At 37.5% G+C, this 27156-nt stretch overlaps 1 protein-coding gene across 2 annotated transcripts; it reads right to left on the minus strand.

The window, feature by feature from the left end:
• Positions 1-26235, minus strand: tspan9b (tetraspanin 9b). 2 transcript variants are annotated; one of them, XM_083528889.1, is made up of 8 exons: positions 26100-26235; positions 10709-10788; positions 5643-5834; positions 5406-5480; positions 5083-5184; positions 3360-3491; positions 2121-2204; positions 1-618 (listed from the first exon to the last, which is right to left on the minus strand). In XM_083528889.1, the coding sequence occupies exons 1-8, from the start codon at positions 26218-26220 to the stop codon at positions 547-549; spliced, it is 858 nt and encodes a 285-aa protein (XP_083385015.1). In that variant the 5' UTR covers positions 26221-26235; the 3' UTR covers positions 1-546. The 2 variants fall into 2 exon arrangements, with proteins under 2 accessions (XP_083385015.1, XP_083385014.1); XM_083528888.1 differs by lacking the exon at positions 26100-26235 and having other exon boundaries at positions 10709-11226.
• Between the last annotated feature and the right edge of the window lie 921 nt (positions 26236-27156).

A 27156-nucleotide genomic window follows, 5' to 3' on the forward strand; every position in this document is an offset into this window, starting at 1 on the left:
CAGGATTATAATCATCTATTTATAGGATAAACAGGGCAAGTGAACAACTATACAGTTAACTCTTCAAAAGAGATCTGTGTTACATGCTTTTTATAGTCAATATATGAGAAACGATGTATGTGTGTAAGAGCAAATGAGAGAAAGAGAAAGTACATTATTGTACAAATAGGCAGTCTTCAGTGTTGTGTAATAAATCTCATCTTGTCCTCAGTCAGGGAATGCATTATACAAACAGCGGAGCGACGGTGGCTCATTAATCCTGCTGTACATGAAGAGCCAAATTAATTTTTTTTCCCTCCAAAAGATTTCATTCGTATCATCTGCTTCCTTTGAAACATTATTTTTGCCTATAACAATTCTTTGCCATGTATTTGTGAATATGTTTTCAAATACACACTATAAAATCTTACTGGATTATATATATAGACACACAGTCTATAATTCTTGGTAGTGTCCAGAAATGGAAGGATGCAGGAAGCATAATGGACTATAAAGGTCTTGGTGCTGCTGTAGTTTATGTTTGTTAATGAGGTTTAAGTCTTTCTTTTAGGCACTGTACTTCTTCCCCGCTCTATGAATCTGTTGGTACATGGTCATTGAGAACGCCATCCCGAGGAGCTGGAAAAAAAAAAAACGACAGGAAATGACATCAGTGGTTGAGCTGAAACAGGATATCGTGTACATTTAAACTGTTACAAGATGACTGGGACTCAATCAGTTGTGAAATAGAATAAAATAACTTGCTGGCTCATATTTTCGGGTGGCATCTCCCCTCTTTCATATTCATGAGCTTAACTGGCTAGTGTCACTGTGATTGACTACCAAGTGACTATGCCTCATTTATCAAGCTGCATTTTCTGTATAAAATGTTCTATGGCTGACTTAAATTAGGCATGAAGAAAAATCCTGTTATTATAGAAAAATACAAAATACTCTTCTCCTGCTCTTGAGCACGTGGAAATTTATGCATGAGAATATTAACTAATGTAAACATCGAACGATTGGCTTTAAATAGAATAATTTGAGGTTGCGCATTTTATATACAGATTATCTTCGAATACTTATTTTTCTATATATATCTAAATGGCATTAATATAAACACAAAGTATAAGGTTGTGTGGCATTTTATACTTTTCAAATCGCACCTTGAATTCAGGGTCAGCCACGATACAGCGCTCATGGAGCACAGAGGGTTAAGGACCTTGCCCAACAGTGGCAGCTTGGCGATGCCAGAGCTTAACCACTGAGCTACCATCTCTTGTTGGAGGTACACAATTGTATAAGATGTCTTTAGATGTGGTAGCATAACACTTTCGCTTTATCTCACCTAGGAGGCCCAAACCTGTTCCAGCATGATAATACCCCGTGCACAAGGCCAGCATGAACATGTGGTTTTCATGGGTAGGAGTTGAAGAGCTTGAATGGCCTGCTATAGATCACTGACCTCAACCCTATTAAACACCATTGGGATGTTTGAAATTGGAGCAACTGGAATCCTTGCTATACCCCAGGCTTCCTCACCCTACATCAGTTCCTGACTGTACTAATGCCCTTGTAGCTGAATGAGCACAAATCTCCCCAAGCACACTCCAATATCTGGTGGACCATCTTCCCAATTAGTATAACAGCAAATGAGGACTAAATGTGGAATAGGATGTTCAAAAAGCACATATGAATCTTTATGGTTAGGTGTCCACAAGCTTTTGTCCATATATTGTCTATACATACTTATATAAAATCTATTTTAAGACAAAAAAGCCATCTTAACTACAAAGACGGAATGTCTGTATATCTTAGACTGTGGAAAAAACAGACATACGATCAGGTGTAAATAGCATGATTGATGTTATTAAAAGAGTTAATAACTCCTCATGCCCTGTCCTGGTTTGTCATTTTCTAGTAGCAGCAAAACCATTTCTTTTCTCCTCAGCATTTGTGTAATTTTCTTCTGATCTGAATTATATTGCACTGGATTAATAACACCAAAATTAACCAACCAAAATGTGTCAAAAGTACAAATACTGCCTCACAGAAATAATACATTTTCTGCCCATTTTTTTGTCCCATTGTTTTTACTGTATCTGTATAACGTGTGTGTGTGTGTGTGTTGCCGTAAATACCTGTATGACCAGCACACACATAGCAATGGTGCCCAACAGGTGTTTGTTATCGTCCAGCCAGTCCACAACCTTCTCGTAGCATCCCTATCAGACAAAGAACAGAAAGTTTACATAAAACTTATTTACATGTAAATCTGATCTATATTTCGCATTAAAACCATAAAAGAAACCGCCAGGCGAGTCAGTTAAATAATTAGGATGTCTTTTTCTCAAGTCTGCAACTAATCCAGTGTAGTTTTTAGTTCCTATAAGGTGGTGGAGTTATCATCCAAATGAAGATGGGTTCCCTTATAAGTCTGGTTACTCTCAATGTTTCTTCCTCATACCATCTCAGGGAGTTTTTCCTGCCAATGTTGCCACTGGCTCTATCGTAAGGGATAAACCTAAAGACTAATTCATAAATGTTGTAGTTTACATTTGCAATCTATTTATTTCTGTGAAGCTGATTTGGGACGATGTCCATCGTTAAAAGAGCTAGACCGATATCATTTAATTACATTTATATGTACACTATAAAATTCCCATGGAATTCCCACTGGAGTTATCAAAAGGAGTCATAACAAGCGGTAAGTTATTTTATATTACATATTATATGAATTACTTGTTCGAATAAAATCCAATATAAACACATCTCATTAGGTAAGTCAAAACTTATTTGGGTGAGCCAGTTAATTAGATTGTAAGAGAAAACACAAAGAACTCCCAGTACCATATTAAATACGATATTGAGGTATATATTGAATTCACCAAATCTAGATTCGCCCAAGAGCCAGCAAATATTTACATGGGAATCAAAAGGAATGTAACATGATGCACCAAGTTATATATATATTTCTTTGCAGTTTATTGACAACACAAACAAATCAAAGTTCCTTAGAATTAAGTTGAAATTGAAAGCAACTTTCCTGTTCAAAAAGTGGTACTCTCACAAAGCTTACCTCGGCCAAAGGTACTTGGATTTTAATAAGAGTTTTACTTCACTTCACACTTTCTTTGAGAAAAAATTGTAAATTAATGATAGCAGATGAACAGTGTTTATGTGCTAAAAATCCTATTAAGCTAAAACACGTTCTTTTAATGTATTTTCTAAAATCAATCATGACTTAAGATACGCAGTGTGTTGCAGAAATCAGACGACAGTCGAGTTCAGTGTGAAATTAAAAGCACTCACAGGAGCCCAGGGCGAGTGTGATTAGATCAGCAGCTGTTTTTTTTTTTTTCTTTTTTCAAGAAACTCACTTGAGACCAGAAGACGTTACTGGCGTTGCGCCCGCACTCTTTATAATGCTCCTGACAACATCGGTCTGGGACTGTCTTGTCAGGCAGGGCATCATGCCAGTCTGTGTGCCCAATTACACCACAGCACTGCCACTATAGACACACACAAAGCGACAGACACACAAAGAGAGAGAGAGAGAGAGATTTAAGATTGTTGCTTCCTCCAACTATAATGGAAAATTTCCCAAATGAATAAATGTACTGTTACTACTAAAAATCTCAATAAAGGTTCAGCAGGCTTTCCACACAACACACCCGCACACACATACATAAATCTACAAAGCTACAATGTTAATAAATACACATACCTAATTCCAAATAATGCTCTTCTTTGTTTTATATATATATATATATATATATATATATATATATATATATATATATATATATATATATATATATATATATATATACACACACACACACACACACACACACACACACATTTACACACACACATATATACAGCACCTTGTACCGTATTTTTGACAACAGCATTAAGCTGGTCTCTGCACCTGAACTTCATACATTGCACTCCTATTATGTTATTGTATATACATTTGTACAATATACGTATATTAGATTTTTTCTTTCTTTCATACATTGTTATTTGCACTTCTGGTTGGATGCTATTTCATTGGCCCTGTGACAGTAAAGTTAAATCTAATTTAATCTGATCTAATACACATTGAGAATAACCTATCTATAACAGTACTGTTGAATTCTTGACTCTGATTGGCCAGAGAATGTTGATTATTTTCTATATGCTATTATTTTCTTTAATGTAAGACAGTAATTCCAGCTGCAGGACAAATCGAAGTTTTATATTAATATGCTCGCTCTCCTGTCTCACACTTTCTTAGACACAGAAGTTTATGATAATTTCTTCACATAAATGTAGTTTTCTTTTTGAATAAATACAGGAATCTCCAGTGTCAGCACTCTGTAACAATCTTTCAAGTCAGGATAGTGGAGTTCCTGGTTCCTTGGTATCATTACACGATGCATGACAAGAGACAAACAGAGGCTGGCGAGGGAACGACTGGTTATAGAAAGCAACTGGCTTTTTACTTGTCACATATACAAAACAATACAGTTGCTGTTCCGAATACCAATTTTTTTTTCTTCGCATATCCAATTTATGCTAGGAAGCTGAGGACCGAGTGCAGCCACGACACAGTGCCCCTGAAACACAGAGGGCCTTGCACAAGGGCCCGACAATGGCAGCTTGGCAATACTGGAGCTTGAACCCCGACCATCCATTCAATAACCCATCGCCTTAACCACTGAGCTACCACTTCCCCAGCTGTTGTAATCTGAATAAGTGATTACTAAATGTAGTTTATTAAATGGACAACAAAATAATTTCATTAATAGATTTGAGTTGGCAAACTGCAGTGGTATGAGAAAACACCATGGGACAAGCTGTTGTAGAAAAAAAAATAAACTGTGATATTAATAGTGACTCACTAAGTCAATTCAAGCTTCATCACATGACTCAGGTGGTGTTTATTTTTCCAATCTACAATTAATTGAATACGGCTGTTCCTTTGTTACTTGGACTACTCCAGTCTACACAGGCTCAAGATGAATATTCACACTCGTACTGTGTGATGGACTCGCGCCAAGTCTACTTCAAGCACTGTGTCTCCGTCAAAAGCATTGTGCGCACACACAAACACACCTCGGACTGGATGATGTTCCATGCGTTGCGCAGGCCGATGTTGTTGTCGGTGTTGTACAGTTGCAGACCCTCTTTTAGGTCCTGCTGTGCATTTTCACTCACCTGCAAGACAGTTACATCGCTCTCGTTCATGCTTTTAAACTGCTCATAGTATCTGCTTCATTGCCACAGCAGTCTATCCTAATATTGCAAGCAAATATCCAAACATTCAATTTTGTGTAACTTTTGTAACTGTAACAAAGTGGACTCTCGGCTCTCAGTTCATAAATGCGATATAATAAAAATATTCCGATTTCCGTGTTTTGGGAATGTTTGTGCATTACCTTGTCTGTGTACACAAAGAAGAGAATGAGCAGAATCAACTCTGCCAGCAGAATTATCAACAGGACAATAAAGAACTAGAGGGATAAGAACAAAAATGAAAAAGATGAAGTATTGAGGAAAGTTGTTCAATAAGTGCAATTCTAATATATAGATAGAATAAAAAAAAAAAACCAGTATTATATAGAAATGATGGTCCTTGGTCTAGCACATGGTGAAAGTCAAGGCTGATCACTCACAATCAGCAACAGGCACTTGTTCTCCTTGATGGCGCCCATGCAGCCCAGGAAGCCTGTCACCATGACGATGGAGCCCAGGATGATTACCAGATTGGCAGCCGAAAGCGAAGGGAAGGAAGGAGAAAACGTGGCGAAGCTCCCCTGAGACATGGAGAGCCAGATCCCGACTCCCAGCAGGCCACAACCTGACAGCTGGTAAGACGAGAGTAGGGAAAGAGAGAGAAAGAAGGAGGGATATTACCTTTTCAAAACTCCTTTATTTACTGAATAGAAAGTCATAGAAAAACAGAAACTCAATTTTAGTTTAAATTATAAATCGGAGCAAACAAGAAACGGTGAGAAAAAGACACACACACACACACACACACACACACACACACACACACACACACACCCCCACCCACCCACCCACTCAAACAAATATAATATGATACACCCATTCACACCTATAGTTCTACCCACACAGACATAAAGACAATTTCCTAACACAAAACAAATGTGTTAATTAAACAGCACCGATCCAAGCCAACATGGTTTTGTTTTTTCTCACCCGATGAGTTCTGGACTCACAAAAGAGGTGGTTAGGTAGGAATTGCTGGCTCAGCTGTTAAGGCATTGGACTCTGGATTGGAAGGTCACAAGTTCAAAGCCCAGCATCATCAAGCTACCACTGCTGGGCCCTTGAGCAAGGCCCTTAACTCTTAACTTTTCCACTGTATGTTGGATAAGGCATAAGGGCGCCTTGCCGAATGCCGTTAAAAAAAATAAATAAATAAAATAATAATTATATATATATATATATATATATATATATATATATATATATATATATATATATATATATAATATTATACACACACACACACGGCCTATGCAAACCATAGATTTTCTTTCTAAGCCATTCTGTTGATTTACATGTTTTTGTGTTTTGTTTATTCCACGTTGTTGCATCACCCAAGTTCAGCGACATTCTCAAGTATAAAAAAAGTTTTTCGCACGTCTCGAATTCTTGTTTCTTTATTTAATAATTAATGCAACACACCAAACCATGATGCATCCTGGAGGTTGGGATCCTACACCTTTTGCCTTCTTTTCTTCCATCACACATTCATTCTTGCCGTACACCTTTTCCATTTCGTGATCCTGTCCAGTAACAGCTTTATTCATTTCTAGATGCCAATTCACTTAATGCCATTTAAAAAAAAAATTTAAATAAGGGAACAATGTTTTAACGATTTGGATCGATCCATTGATTTAACAACAAGGCGACGATTGAAATAAATCAATCAAAATTAAAACCATAATTACTATCATTGAAAATGCACTATAAATCCATAATTATTGAATAAAGTGAAACAACTGGTGTGTGGAAACATCTTTGTAACCCTGATGCACCAGCACAGCACCGAATCTTCCAATTTCTGCATAAAACAGTAGCATCTAAAGGCAATTATTTTCATTAAAGACAAGCAAATGTGGCAAAATCAAAATTTTTATATGTTGCTATAATCATGCAGCTTTCACAAAGACACACAAACACAAAGAATGTTGGCTTTGGCAAAAAGTGAAGGGTCTGCTGTGACTGAAATAAGTGATTTGAATGAATTAGTGATTGCTGTAAAGAGAAATTTATGGAATACTGTAAAAGTGTTGCACTGAAACACATCTTTATCCTCCCACTATGTTATGTTGCATGCTGTTCTGTGGGCTGTGCGTGTGCATGTGTTTGAATTACACAGATCGTAAAACACAATTGGCATTAAAATCTGCTCAGACGGGTCGTTGTTATGGAACCAAAGGACTGTTATGAAGAATTTTGAGAGCTTTTGAAAGCAAAAAGTGTGTTTGCAGGTTGTAAAATATAGATTGACACTTGGTGAAAACCAGGATGTTTAATGTCAGGCCTTCCAGGCACAAGGTTATGTACCAAACCTGTGTGTGTGTGTGCCCATGTGTGTGTGCATGTGTGTGTTCAAGAATTTCTTATTCATTTGCACACACACCTCATAATCTTTGATGAAAAGCTGCTTAGCCTGTGTTCAAATACCCAGCATGCATTTGGACTCCCGTGAGAAATCGTGAGGAGAATGCGGACTGCAGAGTATAAGATTAATGCGTCGAAATCGTTAAAAAAAAAAAAAAAAAAAAAAAGGAAAGGAAAGGAAAAATCCTTTTTTTTTTTTTTTTTTTCAAAGCATTACAAGAAAACTCACAAAGGATATAAAGGTAAAAGAAAGAATGAGGAAAATCTGACAGGCCTTACAATGCATCTGTGCACATCATTGACAAACTGTGTTAAAATAATAAAAGCTGGAAATTTAGTATTCGGATTGCGCACACACGCGCACAGACACGCACACACACACGCACTATACTGGGCAGGTGTGTGGAAAAGTGGAAAAGGCAGTTTAATGATCCTGCTCAATTTAATCCTAGATTGCTCTGGACTGTGGATCGATGAAAGGCTTTTCTTTTAAAGCGTGCTTCTGGTTCTTTATCTTTTTCTTGCTCACTTTGCTCCCTCTCACTCATATGCGCGCGCACACACACACACAATACCAGACACGTATAAAGTATTCGAAGATAATAAAGTAGAGAAAAGAGCCCACAGATTAATAAATAATAATGGAATCACAGTTCAAACTGTGAAAGAAAAAAAAACGCTGCTTCAGCAGACTCCAACTATACATCACATACGTCTCCTTACACACCCCTTTCTTTAAATGGATCACCACTTAGCCTGTGTGTGCGCATGTGTGTGTTCTGTAAGTGTTAGTAGTGGAGGACTAGCCAATGCTTTAGGACTCTTGAATTAAACATTAGAAAGAGAAGACCATCAGGATCGCTAATGCTTAATGATTCATAAAATATAAATGATCAGACACAAACATACAAGCTCGTATATGTCATTTTATCATATGCAGATGTAAGTATACTTACGAAAAGATCTCAGAACATAAAAAAGAACATTGCTGTTTATTACAGTAAGAGTGCGAAAGTTTGTAACCCTACTGAAGTTTCAGAACTACTGTCCCACTCATTGGTTGTATTTTTTTTTTTTTTTTTAATCTGTCTGATAGACAAGGCATTCAGTAGATTTAGCTAAAAATAGTTGAGATTACCAGTAAAAAAGTGTCCATTAAAAAGGATAAATCCTGCCTTCTTAATACTCTTAATACAGCTCAAATATCACCTATTAATATTCACATCAAACGTTGGGATGGAGGGAAAAAAAGTGCCCCATGGGCTGGTTTGAGTATTTCAGAAACTCCTGGGATAATCCTATACTTATTACAGGCTATATAAAGGCTGTACCAAACCCATGAGAGACCCATACAGACATGCAGTCAAGCTCCAACCTAAACTAGGCCAGTGGATCGACACAATTCACTCAGAACTTGAGAAAAGCTCTCGGCATACGTTAATAGTACCGTTAAACTAAATCCGGCTTAATTAATGCTATCTTTTGAAATAAACCGAAGTCAATAAATGAACGAGTGTGAGAACGCAGCATGGGAAAACCAACAGCGCTAAAATAAAGTCACGTAGCGTTCGATTACCGCAATGTTTAATTAGCGTTCGATGAACTCCTATAGAGCTGAACAGAATAAACTCCTGGAGTGTTAAATGTATTTCCACAGCGTTAAAACAATCTCCTACTGAGCTCCTGTGTATCTGGCTGGACGGAAAAACAAAAACTGTTTGAATGCACTCGGGGACTGTGATGAAGATGAGGGCTGTCAAGATCTTCACTAAAAAAACCTATTAGGGGAAAAAAATACACATTTCTTTGTATGAGCACAAGTTATTTGCAGACAGTCCTGGATTGGGGAGGAGAGGCACAGAGGACTTTAGGAGATTAGGAAAGAATCTTATCTGTCAGACATCTTCTCAGTGTTATCTGGGATGTCTGTAAATAAACACTCTCCTTTAGAGAAGAAAAATGAGCAACAATGAAACAGCTGGTCTCGAGTCAATCGACTCAAACCAAAAACAATCTTTTCTTTAATCAAGCCATGTGTTCGATTAGCTTTGAGTGATCATGTAGAGAAGGTGCTCCAATGTTAGCGTAAACCTGATCCATCAGTATCGTCTCTTCGGTCTTTCATTTATTTATATATATATATATATATATATATATATATATATATATATATATATATATATATATATATATATATATATATATATATATATATATATAAATAAAAATAAAAAAAAAGATACATCAACCTCAAGCTGATTATTTTTCTAGAAAAGAACAACCCCATGTGTGGTACTCTTTATATATTACAGCAATCGTACCAATTCTAATAACGTAAAGAATGTCATTTTTATCTATCTATAGTTGCTAAATGACCGAATGTCTGTTGAATGTCTGTTCATAAAGCAAAAGCTCTGCCATATTTAAGCAGATGCATGATTTGACACTGATAAAATTTTAACAAAATCTGAAGAAAAAAAAAACTAAATCTTTGGCCCAAAAGATTCTCCTATGCTGGTAAATATGGAGTTACACCTCTTCCTTTGACTGCTATGAAACACTAACAATGGAGACTCTCCAAAAACAATATCATACAATATTTTATTGGTTTGTAAAACATCTGCTAGTCCCAGAGTAGGTTTTCTACTACAGAAATGATTTTATTGGAACATTGATATAAATTGTTCTGAAATGTCACGAGCTGCTGTGATAAAAAACTAATTACCTTCTGACCAATCAGAATTGAGATGAACTGAGATTAAAGATGTGCAGTTTTGTGAAAAGTGAATAAAATCTCTGGTATTAGTTTTTGGGCTCTACCCTGGCATTGTAAGGATTCTTACAAATAGGAATGAAAGAATCCATAACTTTGCCAGATGGAGCATTCATTGCTTAGCATGCGTGAAGCATATGGACACTTCTGAGTGATTGCAATTAAGATATTTTTATTTTTTGCATGTCTGCACATCATCGAACATCAAAAACATGCACGTAATTAAACACGTTGCTATCATCTATTACGATCTTTGAGAAGACTGTATTACCATGATGATTCAAAAGTGCTTGAAAGCATGTTACTCACCCAGAAGAGCAAGTTGAAGAGGAACATCATGTATTTGACACAGCACAGGCACCCGCGCGCCATCCTCAGCTTCTCCAGCTCTAGCAAGAAGACAAAAGACAAGTCCAGGTAAAATACCAGAAACTTTCCTCCACATGCCCTGCTCTGCGTTGCAGGCTTTACGCCTGCTGTCAGCGTGCCCTCTACGATCTCCTCTGGACTCGTCTGTGTTTGAACCTTAGAGCGGCGCGAACCGTAAAAAGCGCCCACGGCCAGGCGGTGCCCACGACGAGCAGCCTGGTCGAACTCCAGCTCGGCGCTGTCCAAGGACGGACTCGGCTGGACGGCCACAGCCACGCTGCTCTCACAGCGCTCCATCGTGCATCAAACGCTCAGTTATGCATTGTGTAGAGGAAGCAGTGCACAGCATCAAATCACTCCATAAGACATCCTGAAAATCCCATAAGTTGCACTCGTGTAGGAAGTGTCTGGTCAACAGCCCTACATCCTCCGCTTCTTATTTTCCAAATAAGCAGCTATGATGCATCTTTTATATTTTTCTCTGAGAAAAAAATGACCAGGTTTTCACTTCTTAGCGCACTCCCTCAGCTCTCCTTTGCACAACTAATGCGTCGTCCTCACCTCGCTCTCTGCATCTGAATGTGCTCTGCTCTGTTCTCTCTCTCTCTCCCTCTCTCCTCCTCCTTCCCCTCCAGTGAATCTGCCAAAAGGACTGCGAGAGGTTTAACTGTCCCTCTTCTTGAGTAAAAGCTGATTCTCCATGACCAGAGCTCAGGCTTAAATGGGGGTTTGTTTTTTTTTGTTTTTTCTTTTAAAGATTTTGAATAAATTAGTTTCGACCACCTCTAAAATCTATTCCATACAATTCCAGCTTCTCGTTGATGTAGTATTAAAAAATGTTAATGTAAAAGGCTCTTGATTTTTCATATTTAAAAGATGAAGTATTTGCCTGAAAATATGAAAATACGGTCGAATTGTTTGATCAAACTTTATTTATAAGTCTAATTAAATCTAGGGCAGCACAATTAAAACAGTAATGTAGCTTCAGCAGGTCAGCAATGAAATACACTAAACTAAATTTATTTTATGGAGAAAGAAAAAAAAAAAAAAAAAAAAGGGTACACTAGTTAGACTAATAATTAGTTTTAGATCAGGGGGGTCTTATTTTTCCCCACGAAGAACCACAGTGTTGGTGCAGGTTTTCATTACAAAGAAGCCACACCAGATTCCACCTGTTTAGATCTGCATTTTCAATGGACCATCTTGTTTAGTTGGAATGAAAACCTGCACCCACAGCAGACTTTTATGGAAAAGACCGGACACCCCTGGTTTAGATAAATTAATAGAATTAAATCATTTATTTATAATTTAATAATCATTTAATGCGTCTGTTTTGTTTAGTAGCTCCTTCCCTTTACTGATCGTGACTAATGCCATAAGACTTCTGATCTGAAATGTGATGGAGAGAATAAACATATTGTTCCCCATCCAATTACATTTGAACATTCTGTCTAACAATAAAGTAACAATGATTGAACTGTAATAAATAGACATTCGGAACCACCCAGATGAGGATGGGTTCCCTTTAGAGGCTGCTTCCCCTCAAGGTTTCTTCCTCATACAATCTCAGGGAATTTTTCCTTTCCACAGACGCCACTGGCTAGCTAATTAGGGACAAACTAAAACTTCTAAATCAACCAACTAATACATTCTTATATAACTTTTCAAACATTGTGCATAGTTTGATATAAATTGTATTTTATGTATTTTTATAGTCATGTCGTCAGACCAGAGAGAGAGAGAGAGAGAGAGAGAGAGAGAGAGAGAGCGAGAGAGCGAGAGAGAGAGTACATCTAATTAAATATCCAAGAAACACTCACCGCTTTATCATCTAACATCTCTAACTCTGTAGCTCGTCTATGGTCTGATGAGCTGCCTTCTGCTAAATAATTGACATGAAACACGTGTGATTGGACGAACGGCAGCAGAAGAGCTGCTAGACAAGCCGGGCTGCTGTATATTTAGAAAACTAGAGCATCTATGAAGAGTTACATGTTTATAATTTGCAGGCTGTGGTAACACAAAAAGGACCTAAATAGTCATTAAACATCGGTCTACTCAAACATGAACGAAAAAATTGATACAGTTCGTTTTTCTTTTTATGAAGCATTTTCCAAGGTCAAGGCAAGATACATCAGAGTCTGGAACATGGTTCCAATCTTCAAGTAACTAAAATAAATAAACGAATGCAAAATTTTGAACAAGAAATAAATATTTTGTAAACTGTTCAAACATTTAACGCTACTTCAATTTAATTTACATTTCATTTTAATAAATATGTTAATGTTGAAATGTAAAAAGCAAGTAGCTGAAAATGATGGACCCAAAAAACTACCACTCCTGTGCCCTTGAACAAGGCTTTTAACCTTCAAGTGCTCAGGTGTAAGTTGCTTAATAAAGTGGTTATATAAAAAAAAGTGGTCATATTTTAGAAACAAAGAAACCCCCCCCAAAAATAACTCATTTACATTTGTGTAGTTTGGCAGAAGAAGTGGAAGTTTGGTGGTTCTGGAATTTCAACTCATGACGTTCCAATTAAAAGTTCAAGTCTCCCCACTGAGGAAAAAAATGCCAGAAATGAGCTGCCATGTTGAACAGATTACTTCATTTGCTTCCAACCGCAAAGTTACACACTGCAGCTTCAAAAAGTCACTGCAGGAAAAAGGTCATTATTGTGACTCGGGTGGTGGTGGTATGAGTTGTCTACTCTGCTGTGGAGAAGCTTGGCGCTGGTGTGTCAGGAGCAATGTTCTTACACACTGCTGTGAGGATTTGATATTAGAATTCACACAAACTGTCAGGACAGATAATCATCTAAATCTAATTGCCCTAAAGTTAGCGTTAGCTCAACATGGCACCCCTGAGGTGGCTAGTAACACAAATACAGGAGATGAAACAAACCTGCATAGCTGTGGCTTTTCTTTATTGCTATTTACCACACAAACACTAGAGTTATACTGGCAGCATACAACCACATGCTGTACAATATTACCTTTTCCTAGGAATGCACAGATTTGGGATAAAAATACACTGATATCAGAGCAAGCAACTGAAAAGTGATCTGAACCATATGCTTGCTGCAAGTGAGCTGACAGCTTTCTTAAAAAAATGCATTATGATTTTATGTGCCAGTGTCAGTTAATGTAACGCAATATAAGTCCGTGGATGAGATCAGAAAACAGGTCAAATCCGAACCAATGATTCCAGCAAGGGTGCTATTTTTAGCCGAAAGTGTTTGAGCACACACACACACACACACACACACACACACACACACACACACACACACACACACACACACACACACACAGACATAATGCAATTTGCAAACTGTTGGTGTACACATCACCAAATACGTAAATGACAAATTCTTAAAGGATTAAACTGAGAGGTTGACTTTTGGATTAAAATTAAATCCAGATTGTTTTTGCGTAGACTCTGAGAAAGAAGAGGCGTGTAAAAGAAAGAGGGAGAGAGAGAGAGAGAGAGAGAGAGAGAGAGAGAGAGAGAGAGAGAGAGAGAGAGAGAGAGAGAGGAGCAAGATAAAGAAAAATACAAGACTAGCCACTAGCAAGGATGCCAAATGACCTTTTGTTTCCATGACAATAAACCCTGGGTCATTTTCAAGTTGAGTTATTCTCCATTTCTACTACAACTTTCTTATAGTCAGTAATGAGCAATTCCACAGCTTTTATAGCAGACAATGTTGTACCGTAAAACACATTTTGCCATTGCTTTCTTTACCGAGTGAACTGAAGCGGAACTGATCACGGAGATTCTGGACCAGTCATTGAGGGTCAAGTCAAGTCAAGTCAAGTTTATTTGTATAGCGCTTTTCACAACAGACATTGTCTCAAAGCAGCTTTACAGAAAACAACAGTGAAGGTGAATGGTGTGCGTTTGTCCCTGATGAGCAAGCCGTGGCAACAGTGGCAAGGAAAAACTCCCTTAGATGATATGAGGAAGAAACCTTGAGAGGAACCAGACTCAAAGGGGAACCCATCCTCATATAGGTGACATCAAGAGTTTGGTCATAAATCTTTCAACAATACAGAACAATTTGTGATCATCATAGATCCAGCATCAGCTTCTCCATGCCAGGGCCTTTAAACACTCGGCATCTACTTCTCCATGATCATCCATAGGTCCATAATCTTCACGAGGTGGGACGTGACTGGAGCTGGCCAAACCTCAGGATGCCTCGGGATGGGGAGAGAAAGAGAAGCAGTGGAGAGGAATTAGCGTAGCTGCTGTTCATAATATTAACAGCACAAGTTGATAATGTGCATGTAATCATATATTCTGGAGCACAAGGTTATGATGTGATGTGTGTGATGTGTGTTATGTGTAGGCTTTGCTAAAAAGATATGTTTTTAATCTACACTTAAACTGGGAGAGTGTATCTAAACCCCGAACACTGTCAGGAAGACTATTCCAGAGTTTAGGAGCTAAATGTGAAAATGCTCTACCGCCTTTAGTGGACTTTGCTATTCTAGGAACTACTAGAAGCCCAGAGTTTTGAGATCTCAGGGAGCGTGACGGATTGTAGCGTGTTAAAAGACTGGATAGATACATGGGAGCCAAACCATTTAGTGCTTTATAAGTGAGTAGCAGTAGTTTGTAGTCTATTCGAAACTTAACAGGAAGCCAATGTAGGGACGATAAGATTGGGGTTATATGATCGTATTTTCTTGACCTAGTAAGAACTCTTGCTGCGGCATTCTGAACTAACTGAAGCTTGTTTATTAATGATGCAGGACATCCACCTAGTAATGCATTACAGTAGTCTATTCTAGAGGTCATAAACGCATGGACGAGCTTCTCTGCATCAGATATAGATAACATATTTCTTAGCTTAGAAATATTTCTAAGGTGGAAGAAGGCTGTTTTTGTAACTTGATTGATGTGATTTTTGAAAGATAAGTTGCTGTCTAAAATAACTCCCAGGTCTTTTACCGTTGAACTAGTAGTTACAGAACAACCGTCTAAATGCAGGCTGAGATGCTGGAGCTTCTGTGTACTATTTTTTGGGCCGATGAGCAAAATCTCCGTTTTATCAGAATTTAATAGCAGAAAGTTATGGGTCATCCAATCTCTTATTTCTTCAATACACTCAGTTATGCGAGCTAATTGAGCTGTATCGCCTGGTTTGGATGAAATATATAGCTGGGTATCATCAGCATAACAATGGAAGCTAATTCCATGCGTGTATTACAAAGTGACACCTGCACGAAGCTAGAAACAGGGCAGACCAGAGGTGCTGCTTTATTAATTGGCCATTTAAAAATTACACAAGCGCCCTTGACGCCTGTAGCAGACTCTAGAGCAAATGGTTTTTATCAAGAAAGCCATGTTCTTCTGTGTTTCATAGGCATCATGTACATAAAGTTATTGCTAGGAGTTGTAGCACATAAAAGCATTAACAATGTTAATGTTACAAGTAAAGGTTTGCAGAAATGGGGGGTTTCTGAAATGTTTCGTGAGTCGCAACAGAACAGAAATGGAACAAAACAACACAGAAAGGATGGATGGATGGATGGATGGATGGATGGATGGATGGATGGATGGATGGATGGATGGATGGATGGATGGATGGATGGATGGATGGATGGATGGATGGATGGATGGATGGATGGATGGATGGAAAGTATAATCCCCCATTCATTATGGTGGTTACGTTTCAAAACCGCATGTATGTGTATGTACATACATATATATACATACACATACATAGTTATATACATATATAAAAAAAAAAAGACACCAGATGGTAACAGACAGAAATATATTTGGACCAGTAGCTCAAAAAGATCAGAAGTGAAAAAACTGCAGAGGTGACCGGTTTATCAAACTTTTAGGAAATGTTTATATTATATTTCTAGGTTTGATCATTGATAATGATTAGCAGATTTTTTTTCCATTGATTTTCTCACATTGCTACATGTTGCACAATTTTCCTACAGATTTATTAATGCTAATTGGAATTACAACAAGCTCCACTAGTGGCCGATTGGGGCACCAAGTATGCTGCCTCATGCTTGCACTAAAGGAGGAGGATCAGTTAATTAGGTTGCCAAATTGAGCAAGTTAAAGATTTCTCTGCAGATTAAATCTTGTTTCATAGGTAATAATAGGAAATTCTTACACGTCAGTAAACGCTGACTGATAGTGTTTTACATTCAACAGCATGTATATTATATATGTATATGTAATATGTATAATATATATATTATACATACACACACACACACACACACACACACACCAACCAGTAATAACAGCTGGTAAAGTGATTCTCTCTTCATCATGGGTGGGCTATATTAAGCAGCAAGTGAATATTTTGTCCTTAAATTTAATGCCGGAAAAATGGGCGAGCTTAAGGATATGACTGAGTTTAGCCAAGGGCAACTGGGTCAGAACATCTCCAAAACTGCAGCTCTTGTGGGATGTTCCTGGTCCGCATCTATCAAAAGTGGAAGGAAGGAACAGTGGTGAACCGGCGACAGGGTAATGGGCGGCCAAGGCTGACTGATGCACCTGGGGAGCGAAGGCTGGTCTGATCCAACAGAGGAGCTTCTGTAGCTCAAACTACTGAAGTTAATGCTGTTGATGCTCAATGGGTCAGGACTGTTTTGGCAACAAAAGGGGACCGAAATAATATAAGGCAGGTGCCCATAAATTTATGCCTGGTCGGTCTCTCTCTCTTTCTCTCATATTCTCTCTCTCTCTCTCATATTCTCTCTCTCTCTCATATTCTCTCTCTCATATTCTCTCTCTCTCTCTCTCATATTCTCTCTCTCTCATATTCTCTCTCTCTCTCATAATCTCTCTCTCTCTCATTCATATATATATATATAAATAATATAATAAAATAAAGCTGGGTTTTCTCATTGGTAAATCTTTCTTCCACCCTGAGCCAGCAATCCCTCTATACATATATTGTGTAAATTTCCAACTCCAACTGCAAGACAAACTTCTTGTATGGAAACGATTCGATTTCTAATTGGTGTATTACAAAATGCCGTTTGCCGGTGGTTTTCTGACTCGTGTCATTCTTCATAGCTTTAAAAGTTCCAAATAACACATTCTTTTTGTGTTAATCCGAGTTATACACTTGTACTGAAGTGAGTGTATTGGTGGAAGCAAACCCCTGAGAAGCAAACGCTATATTCTGAGATGCCTTTTGTGATGCTGGTGTGTGTGTGTGTGTGTGTGTGTGTGTGTGTGTGTGTGTGTGTGTGTGTGTGTGTGTGTGTGTGTGTGTGTGTGTGTGTGTGTGAAAGCACTGTAGAATGCTGACTTAGTGTCTTTCAGCGTTTTAGCCCCAAGAGCTCTCATTAGAAAAGTGAGTCAGTAAGCCAACATTGTACATCAGCCACAGATGTTACACAGCTTTTTTATTTACAGGTGTTAAGTCCATCAGTGAAAGACATTTTATTCATTTTCTCTCTCTCTCTCTCTCTCTCTCTCTCTCTCTCTCTCTCTCTCTCTCTCTCTCTCTCTCTCACACACATAGATGTTCATGGCTGCTGTTTGGAAAGACATTATGAATTAAGACAGAAAATGCATCAGATCTATGGGTCACCGTGTTTGATTCTAATATCAGGACATTTTTAAGTATCTTATGTCCATCTAACAAGTACCTGCATCCTACACGGTCTGCCCCATACATGTCACAACAGGAGCAGATCCCAGTGTGTGTATTTTTGAGGAGAACTAATTACACACACACTGAGCTGAAATCTGACACCTAAATCTGACACTGGCGCACAAAACACACAAAATCATGTCTGCCTGCAGGATAACTACACACACACCTACACACATCTCTGTTGCTACTTTAATACATATTTCATTGGCCTTTTTCCAGACCTTGCCTATCAGTTATTCTACAATTATCCTGTTACAAACTTTCATTACAGCTTCATAAAACAGCGCTGAAACGATTTAGTGATAAAATGAAGTTGATCAATAATTCAACAGAAAGGCTGACTTTAGATGGTTTTAAAGCACACATACACACATTATACATACAAACAGTTACTCAGTCGCTCAGTACTCTTGTTAACAGATAACATACTCGACTGAATGAATTAATGGAAGAAAAAAAAAAAAAATCTAATGTTTTGGCCCTCAGCAAGAAACAACTACATGTGACAGTGAATTGTTGTTTTTCTTTACTAATCAATATCAATTCCATTTCCAATCAATTCTGATCAAATGTGTCCAATTCCCCCCCAATCAACCTTTATCAACCTTTTTTTCCCCAATAAACCAAAATAAACCACTCTTCTCTTCCTGTAAGATAAGACAATTGAAACTGCAATGCAATATACATTGTCACAAAGCAGCTTTCAGGAAAAACATAGATTAAGAATATAATTATTCAATTCATAAAATAGTACCTGTAAGTTTATACCTAATAAGCAAGACTGAGGTGACTGAAGGAAAACCTGAGGTGAAATATCCTGGAGATGATATATGAAAAATACCTAGGGGGAAAGCCAGACTCTCAAGGGTGTTAAGGGGGTTTTAGATGCATTAAGTAGGTGAGAAATTAAATATCCAGGGATCTCACAAGTGAACACCAAACTACATTGAATTTAAAAGCAACAGATGATTTGGCCAGGATATACTGTCTCTCTTGCATTTTGTTATTTTTTTTTTATTATTATTATTTAATGTGCTATATCATGAAGTATAGATTCCTCTGGTGCCAAAATACCAGAATACCCATGAAGTTTCTGAAGTTACTTGGTCCTAATCTGACTGGAGGATTCACTAAACATTGTATTTAGGCCTTGGATTGACATTGGCCTAAAGTAGGTTGTCTACTTATCAATACGTCCAAATGATGAAACTTGAAAAGATTCCTGCTGTTCTGCTTTTTGTTGTTTGTGGGTAAGTTAACAGCCGAGGGGTTTCCCATACAGACCCGTACGTTTTTTTAAAATGCACAAAGCTAGATAGCTAAACATGTCTGTTACAGACAACTCCATTTTTGACAATTAAATTTTTTCCAAATTTATTAACAAACAAGTAGCCTGTAGGATTTTATTTGTATCTGTAGTTGCTTTTGTAAAAAATGTAGTCATATTCGATATACTATATATATCTGGCACAAGGAGTAGTAATAATAAAATAATCCTTATTCTCGCTCTTTGCTCCTTTGCAAGCTCTGCCTCACGGCAAAGTCATAAGCGTTCATGATGTTCAAATATACCCAAGTACACTTTAAGAGAGAACCAAAGAAAAACATACATTGTTGAACTCTATTACAGCATTTATATGCAGTACTCTTGAGCAGTTGTGGGTATTGTCCATCTTACTGCAGAAAAACATTTCATTATTCAGTATTGTAGCACTTGCTGTGTAGTGAAGCCTTGTGCTTTTGAATGACCCCCTTATCATGTCTGTCTCTGTCTCTCTCTCTCTCTCTCTCTCTCTCTCCCAAATGCGTAAAATTACATTTGGTACAGCTTGAAATCAAATAAATAGCATGTGAGACCTGAGAAAACACTTCAATCAAATTCAGATGTTATTGGCCTCACACACACATCAATGCACAGTATGATGGGCAGGGAAATGCTTTTATTCGACTTCACATAATTACCATTAGTGAAATTTTGTGGACTGGTTAAAGAATGGAGAAATCTAATAATATAAGGGATAATATATTTTACACAGACACATTATAGTGTCCTATTGAAAACTACAGATTGCTGTGAAGAAAAATATTTTGCATGTTACACGATCTGGTAAATTTTTTTAATCTAGTAATATCAAAAAGTATAAAAGCTATTCAGACCAGCGCACATCAACGTTCGCGAACATTTTGACACCAAAAATCTGATTACAAACTGAAATCTGATCAAAGCATGAAACTTACTGGGGTAGGAAATGGATGTCTTTAGGGTAGATTGTGTTTGTTAACCTGGCCCTTTTGCAACATCCAACATACAATCATTGAAGAATAAAGCCTAGACAAATTTATAACGTAAATAAATATACAGCCAACAAATCCAAATGTGATTTCTTAAAGTTGAGGTGTCAATGTAAGTTCTATGCAGCTTGCCAGAATTCAGCCGCACTGTCATCCGACAGATTTTTCCTCCGACCATCTTAATTAGTTGTAGAAATGACCAACAATTTTTATAAGAATATATTAAAGTACAGGTTCCAGACCATCATCCTGGAAAAGGAAATGCATTTCAGTGTTCCCTACTTCCAACAAACCTTATTCAACCAATCAGCTAATTATCAGCACTTCCTGATTTCTCTGTGTTAAAGCATGGAAAATATAAATATGCACAACAAGCTCTTGTATACCTCTGTGCTGAAGTAATACATTTCATGCAATGACCCAAGGACATGATCGTGTTGACTAAAATGCTTTCATGCAAGACGACGACTTTTTTCCTCCAAACTGCCTTATAAAAAAAAACAAAAAAAAAAGTAATAACCTCTGCAACTGAATCCGCCCACTCCCCGATGTGAGCACACACACACACACACACACATACACACACATCTGTCATTACTAATTAATCAGCTTTTGCAGTCTCACTGAGGCTCCTGGGTGTTGCTGCACTTCCAGGCCTGAATGTGAGGAGGTGTTTTAAGCAGCGAGTCTGTGTACTTGTCAGAGTCGGCTCGATTTGAACTTTATGTAACTGGAGGATAACATTTCGAGGGAGGTCAGGCTTCTGTGGCCTTACACAAGGCTGCAGAAAAAGTCAAGTTCTGCTATGTGGGTTGAGATACAACTTTAATGTAGTCCAACATTTTCTATATATATAAAAATAAAAAAATAAAAACCAAAGAAATCTGGTTTGTTTCAGTGCTCATATTTAGCACTACTGCACTGGGATGCTGCAGTGGGAGTAAGCATTGTGCTGCTTGTATGTCTTCACTTCATAAACTCTATCAATTGTCTGTTCCACTGAAGACATTACTACAGTAATGTTAGTGAGATCCTCAGTGGCCATTGAACACCACGCGTTTTTCATGACAGCAACTTCTGACTCGAAAGAAGGGAAGGTAAAGGGAATATTTGCTTGTCTATTGTTTTTTAATGCCGTGTCAGAATCGATGGCCATTTACATAGCAGGATCAGGGTGGGTGTGAAAAGACGTTATGGCATGTTAGAGTTTTGACTAGAGGTCGTTAAATTAATCGGGCCAGTTTTTGCCGATTTTTTTTTTTATTAACCGACTTCGGCCTATTGTGCGGCAAATTAGGCCGATTAATAGGCAGGCGCATTTGAGACACCAAACGGTACGTTTCTGCGATTGCGTGAGAGAACATAACTATCATACAAGCAAGTGGCAGTAGTCTGTTTTTTGACTTTTTTTTGTTCATGTGCTTATTCGCTAAACTAATAAGCCAATCAGATTCTCTTTCTCATGTTGTACAATAAATGTTTAACGTAACCAATTATCTGTATCATGCCATTCATTATTTTCAGAATTAGATTTTATGGCATGAAGGGGGGTGGGGGTGTACATTTTGGTAGTACTTTCAGAGTAAAAAAAACAAAACTATTTTGTTTTTGAGTGAATTGCAGTCCAGTAATGTGTGTGTTATGGTCATGTTCGTTTTACAGTTATGACATTTTGGGGGTTCTTCTCCGTTTAGCAGGAATGTGTGTGTAACTTTGAAGTATGATGTAAAACAAATTTACTAATCAAATATGATCCAGTTATCCAAAATTCAGATTTTTCTTCAGAGAAATTTAAACAAAAATAGGACAAACAAACAAATTTTAAAACTTCTTTACTTCTGTAAATTCAACTTTGCCAATATTGCTTAAATAATTGCAGCTTTGACTGTGTTTATGCCAAACTGTTCATTCTAAAATAGTTTCAATATTAATGCTAAAGAATTATATGATCAGAGTGACAGAACAAAACAAACCAACCAGAGTATAATAGAGCACAGTAACATGTTCTGTGAGGATATTTTTGTTTTTAACTAAGATTTTACTCACAAAACGATGTTGAATGCAATCAGAACTAATAATTGATTTAAGCAAAAAATATTTTTTTACTTGAGTAATGGAATTAGTGTTATTGTTGCTGTAGGTTGGAACTTCACCCAATACAGGTATTCCCAGTGTTACGAGGGTTCGATCTACCATTTTGGGATCTTTTTCGAATTATCGATACGACAACATTGTAAAAATGTTTACAGTTTTACGCAGCATGCAAGTAAAGTTTATACATTATAATACTGTAAATTGGTCTGTTTAGCTAAATTACCTACTGTGATTTGTTAAATTATCAACAAATTACAGTATACTACCGTGTACTGATCACCATTCTTCACGTCTCCACTTACGATATTTTCAACTTATGATGGGGTCATCGGAAACACATCTCCTTTGTTAGTCAGGGACTATGCATGTGTGGGTTCTATATATGTGATTTAACATTAACATTATAGATAAGAGAGAAAAAAAAACAAACAAGCAAAGTCTTTTCTAATCTTTAGCTCTCCAGTTTGGGCGAGTCTGCGCCCAAAGTATCCCAAGATTCCTATCTAAAGAAAGATAAACATGATGTGCTCTACTGCTGTTGTAGTCCTTGAGTCCACGTTTGATGTTTTGTGCATACTAAGATGCTTTTTTGCTCACCATGCTTGCAACAAGAGGATATTTGAGTTACCGTAGCCCCCCCCGTCAGCTTGAACCAACCTGGCCATTCTAAATGCCCTGACACCTATCATCAACAAGGCGTTTCTGACCGCAGAACTGCAACTCACCCCCCCACACACACATCTGTCTGTGCAATCTTTAGAAACAGTTGTGTGCAGAAAATACGTTGAAATAGGCACTTTCTGTAACACATTATATGTCGTCGTCGCCCCCATAAATCTCACACCTTATGTTTTCTCAAAGTGTGTTAGAAAACATCTCAAAAACAAAGAATAAAATAAAATAAAAAAACACCTGAGAACCACTTCCTTAAAAAGCACCCAAACAAGTGTTATTTAAGGATAGAAGCTAAAGAGGCTGTAAGCATTTATAGGTCAATGGAAGGAATCAATAAAACCATTTACAGCTAGAAGCTTTTACAGAGAAACAAGAGCAACACAAAGCACCACCTTAATGTAGTGGAGAAAAAAAGCTGGAGAACAAATACTAGATAGGAGGGGAGGAGGCTAAAAACATCTATAGAGGCCTGCAGAAAATTAATAAATATCATTTTTATGGCTTCACTATTAATATTTAAACACACTATTCTCCTGTACTGGTAATAAAAGAACAAGCATTAAATGTCACGTCAGGGTAGTTTTTTGTCCATTTTTAATATCAGAGCCCAAAATTATCGCCATGCCTTTGTCCTGGGGAGTTGTGAAAAACCCCCCGATGAAGACGCAAGCACTTGCATGAGATGTCTGCGGGATCATAAAAAAAAGCACTTGTGGACGCAGCTGGGCAGCATCTGTCTCAGCAGATTCTACAAACTTGCTGAAGTTTACAACTAAGGATTTTGCACACACGGGCTATATAATTAACAAGTTGAAATGTCTTATGAGGAGTTGCATTGTACTGAACTAAAAGTGTACTTCAGAGCTGCAAGTGAAAATAGTGCTGTCAGGTCTGTGGCCTTTTCTGTTTGCTCAGGGCTCCTTCTCACATGGTGGCAAAACATTTTATACATAATGCACATGGCAATACCACTGCATGATAGTTTTACTACTGCTGTATAAGCCACAGGGATACTTAGGGAATGTGTTTCATGCTGTGACTATGCTGCTTACATACTTTTCTCTTTATCCTATTAGGTTTTATTGTAAGTGGTTATGGTTTTACTATCTATTTTTCTGCATGATATCTTTATCTGGAATATTTTGTAAAGTTGAAAGTGTGATCATTAAGTTGACCTATAGTTTTATTGAACTTAACTATCGAGAGCTGCCACAGAACAAATCAAGAACATTATATTAAAAATAACCTCGGTTTACTTTTCAGTGGTGGATGTAGTGCATATAAGCAGAGGATTTGTACTTGCACTCAAGTAGAGGATTTTCTACGTACAAATCCTCTGCATATATATGAGTAAAGTAAAAAAAAATTAATTTCTACTTCAGGAAATACACAAAAATTCTTACTTTTAAATGTACATAAGCATCAAAAGTTAAAGTAGTGATCTAGGAGAACTAGAGTTTAATTCTTGATGCATTTCAATGTTCAATTTTCCTGCATTATGACTATTTCTATAGTTACTAGCACACAGTAAGAGAATCTTTACTCCGTGGAAATACAATATTAGCTTGTGTAAGATATTATGCAATCAAATGTATTCAAATAAAAAAAAATTCTAAAATATAAAATATAGGTTTTTAAAAAAATATTTAAATATAACAAATTTAAAAAACTTCAGTGATGCCCATTACTGCTACTAACTATACAGCGTGTACCATTTTTGGAAACATACAATCAAACAAAAGAAATTAGGGTGTGATGTCATAAGAAAACAAATCATGTTGTGTTATGAGGTTGTGTGATGCGTCAAGACCCCCATCAATGAACTCAAGAGTTTTACTGACCTTTCACTACAGTAACAATTCACAACAATAATGCAACAGTGGCAAAAATATTTTATCAAAAATTTTTTTTTTATCCTGTTACATTTTGTTTTAATGATGTGGAATGTTCACTTCATTTATTATTAATGTTACAGCACACATTAACTGTTTTTATCACCTCCTTGAAGCAAAAAAAACAACAAAAAAAGGCTTGTCGTGTTACCAAGAAATCAAGGAAGCACAATGTTCTCTGCCCTGAAGACATTCATGTGGTGGAAAACCGCTTGATAAAGAATGTCAACGTCTCCTTAAATAAATCTTTCCTGCATCAGTAACAGTTACATGCGTTTAAAATGCAGTTGTGTATCGAGCTCACCCTTGAAGTCCCTGTGCAATTTGAGACTACAGAATCAAAACATCTTCTAGCTCCCATTGCTCCCATGTATCTATCCAGTCTTCCAACACGCTACAATCCGTCACGCTCCTTGAGATCTCAAAACCCGGGACTTTGAGTAGATCCTAGAATAGCAAAATCCTCTAAAGGTGGTAGAACATTCTCACATTTAGCTCCTAAACTTTGGATTAGTTTTCCTGACAGTGTTCGGGGCTCAGACACAGTCTCCCAGTTTAAGTGCAGATTAAAGATGTATCTTTTTAGCGAGGCCTACACATAACACACATCACATATCATAACATTGTGCTCCAGAACATCTGATCACATGCACATTATTAACTTGTGCTTGTTAATATCATGAACAGCAGCTACGCTAATTCCTCTCCACTGCTTCTCTTTCTCTACCCATCCCGAGGTTGTGCCAGCTCCAGTTGTGTTCCACCTCATGAATATTGTGGACCTTTAAAGAAGTAGATGACTGCAAACATCCCGAACCATCTAGAGACGTACCAGCACCATTTGGCATCACCTCATGTGGCGTTTGGACACTGCACCTCTTTGAGTGTTTAAAGGCTCTGGCATGGAGAAGCTGGTGTTGGATCTATGATGATCTTATATGTTGAGCTATTTTATGAGTTGCTCAGTAGCTCCTGGTTTCACAAAGTCAACTGACTGTATAAGACTGCAGAAAGGACATTACTCATAATCTTATATTCCGGGTTAGTTCTCACTCTCCAGTGTTCTGTATTGTTTAAAGACTATAATCACACTCTTGATGTCACCCAAATGAGGATGGGTTCCCCTTTTGAGTCTGGTTCCTCTCAAGGTTTCTTCCTCATAACATCTAAGGGAGTTTTTCCTTGCCACATTCGCCATGGCGGCTCATCAGGGATAAATACACACCATTTACCTTAACTGTTAAATTCTGTAAATCTGCTTTGAGACAATGTCCCTTGTGAAAAAGTGCTATAAAAAATAAATGTGACTTGACTTCGGAGTAATGTGTGCATCAAGAATCAAACAGTTCCTCAAAAAAAAAAAAAAACAAGGCCATTTGAAATTTTCTGTGAACAATTTTCACACAATATATTGAATTTTAATGAATAATCAATGCGATTTCCTTTAAATCTATTTGCTATTGCTTTACATTACCCCGTAAAACCCTTAAAAATATATATTCTGCAGCTCTCAGCTGAAACTACTTTTTAAGGTCAGCTTGCCTTTTTAATACACCATCTAACAGGAATGTGGTGGGGGATTTTTTTTTTTTTTGGTCAAGGGCACTTAGACAGCTGGATCGGGCCAGGTTTTAATGCACGTAATCGCTTTTCCTCCCCCACTCCCTCAGCAAGCATGTTTCCTGCATCGCATGAACGACAAGTTTAAAAAGTGGAAAGCTGCTTCATTGCTAATTACAGCTATCGCCCGACTTCGTTAAGCCAGGATCGGTGTGAGTGTCTCT

The sequence above is a fragment of the Silurus aristotelis genome (assembly GCF_946808225.1).
Source record: "Silurus aristotelis genome assembly, chromosome: 24".
NCBI classification, from domain to species: domain Eukaryota; kingdom Metazoa; phylum Chordata; class Actinopteri; order Siluriformes; family Siluridae; genus Silurus; species Silurus aristotelis.

What these genes read in the sequence shown, in the direction of transcription:
- tspan9b (XM_083528888.1), bottom strand. Translation starts at nt 11,065, where the DNA reads ATGGAGCGCTGTGAGAGCAGCGTGGCTGTGGCCGTCCAGCCGAGTCCG. An exon ending in TCTTTGTGTACACAGACAAG is followed by an intron (nt 5,185 to 5,405) that starts GTAATGCACAAA and finishes ACTGTCTTGCAG; the next exon opens with GTGAGTGAAAATGCACAGCA. An exon ending in GGAACATCATCCAGTCCGAG is followed by an intron (nt 3,492 to 5,082) that starts GTGTGTTTGTGT and finishes GTGTGTCTATAG; the next exon opens with TGGCAGTGCTGTGGTGTAAT.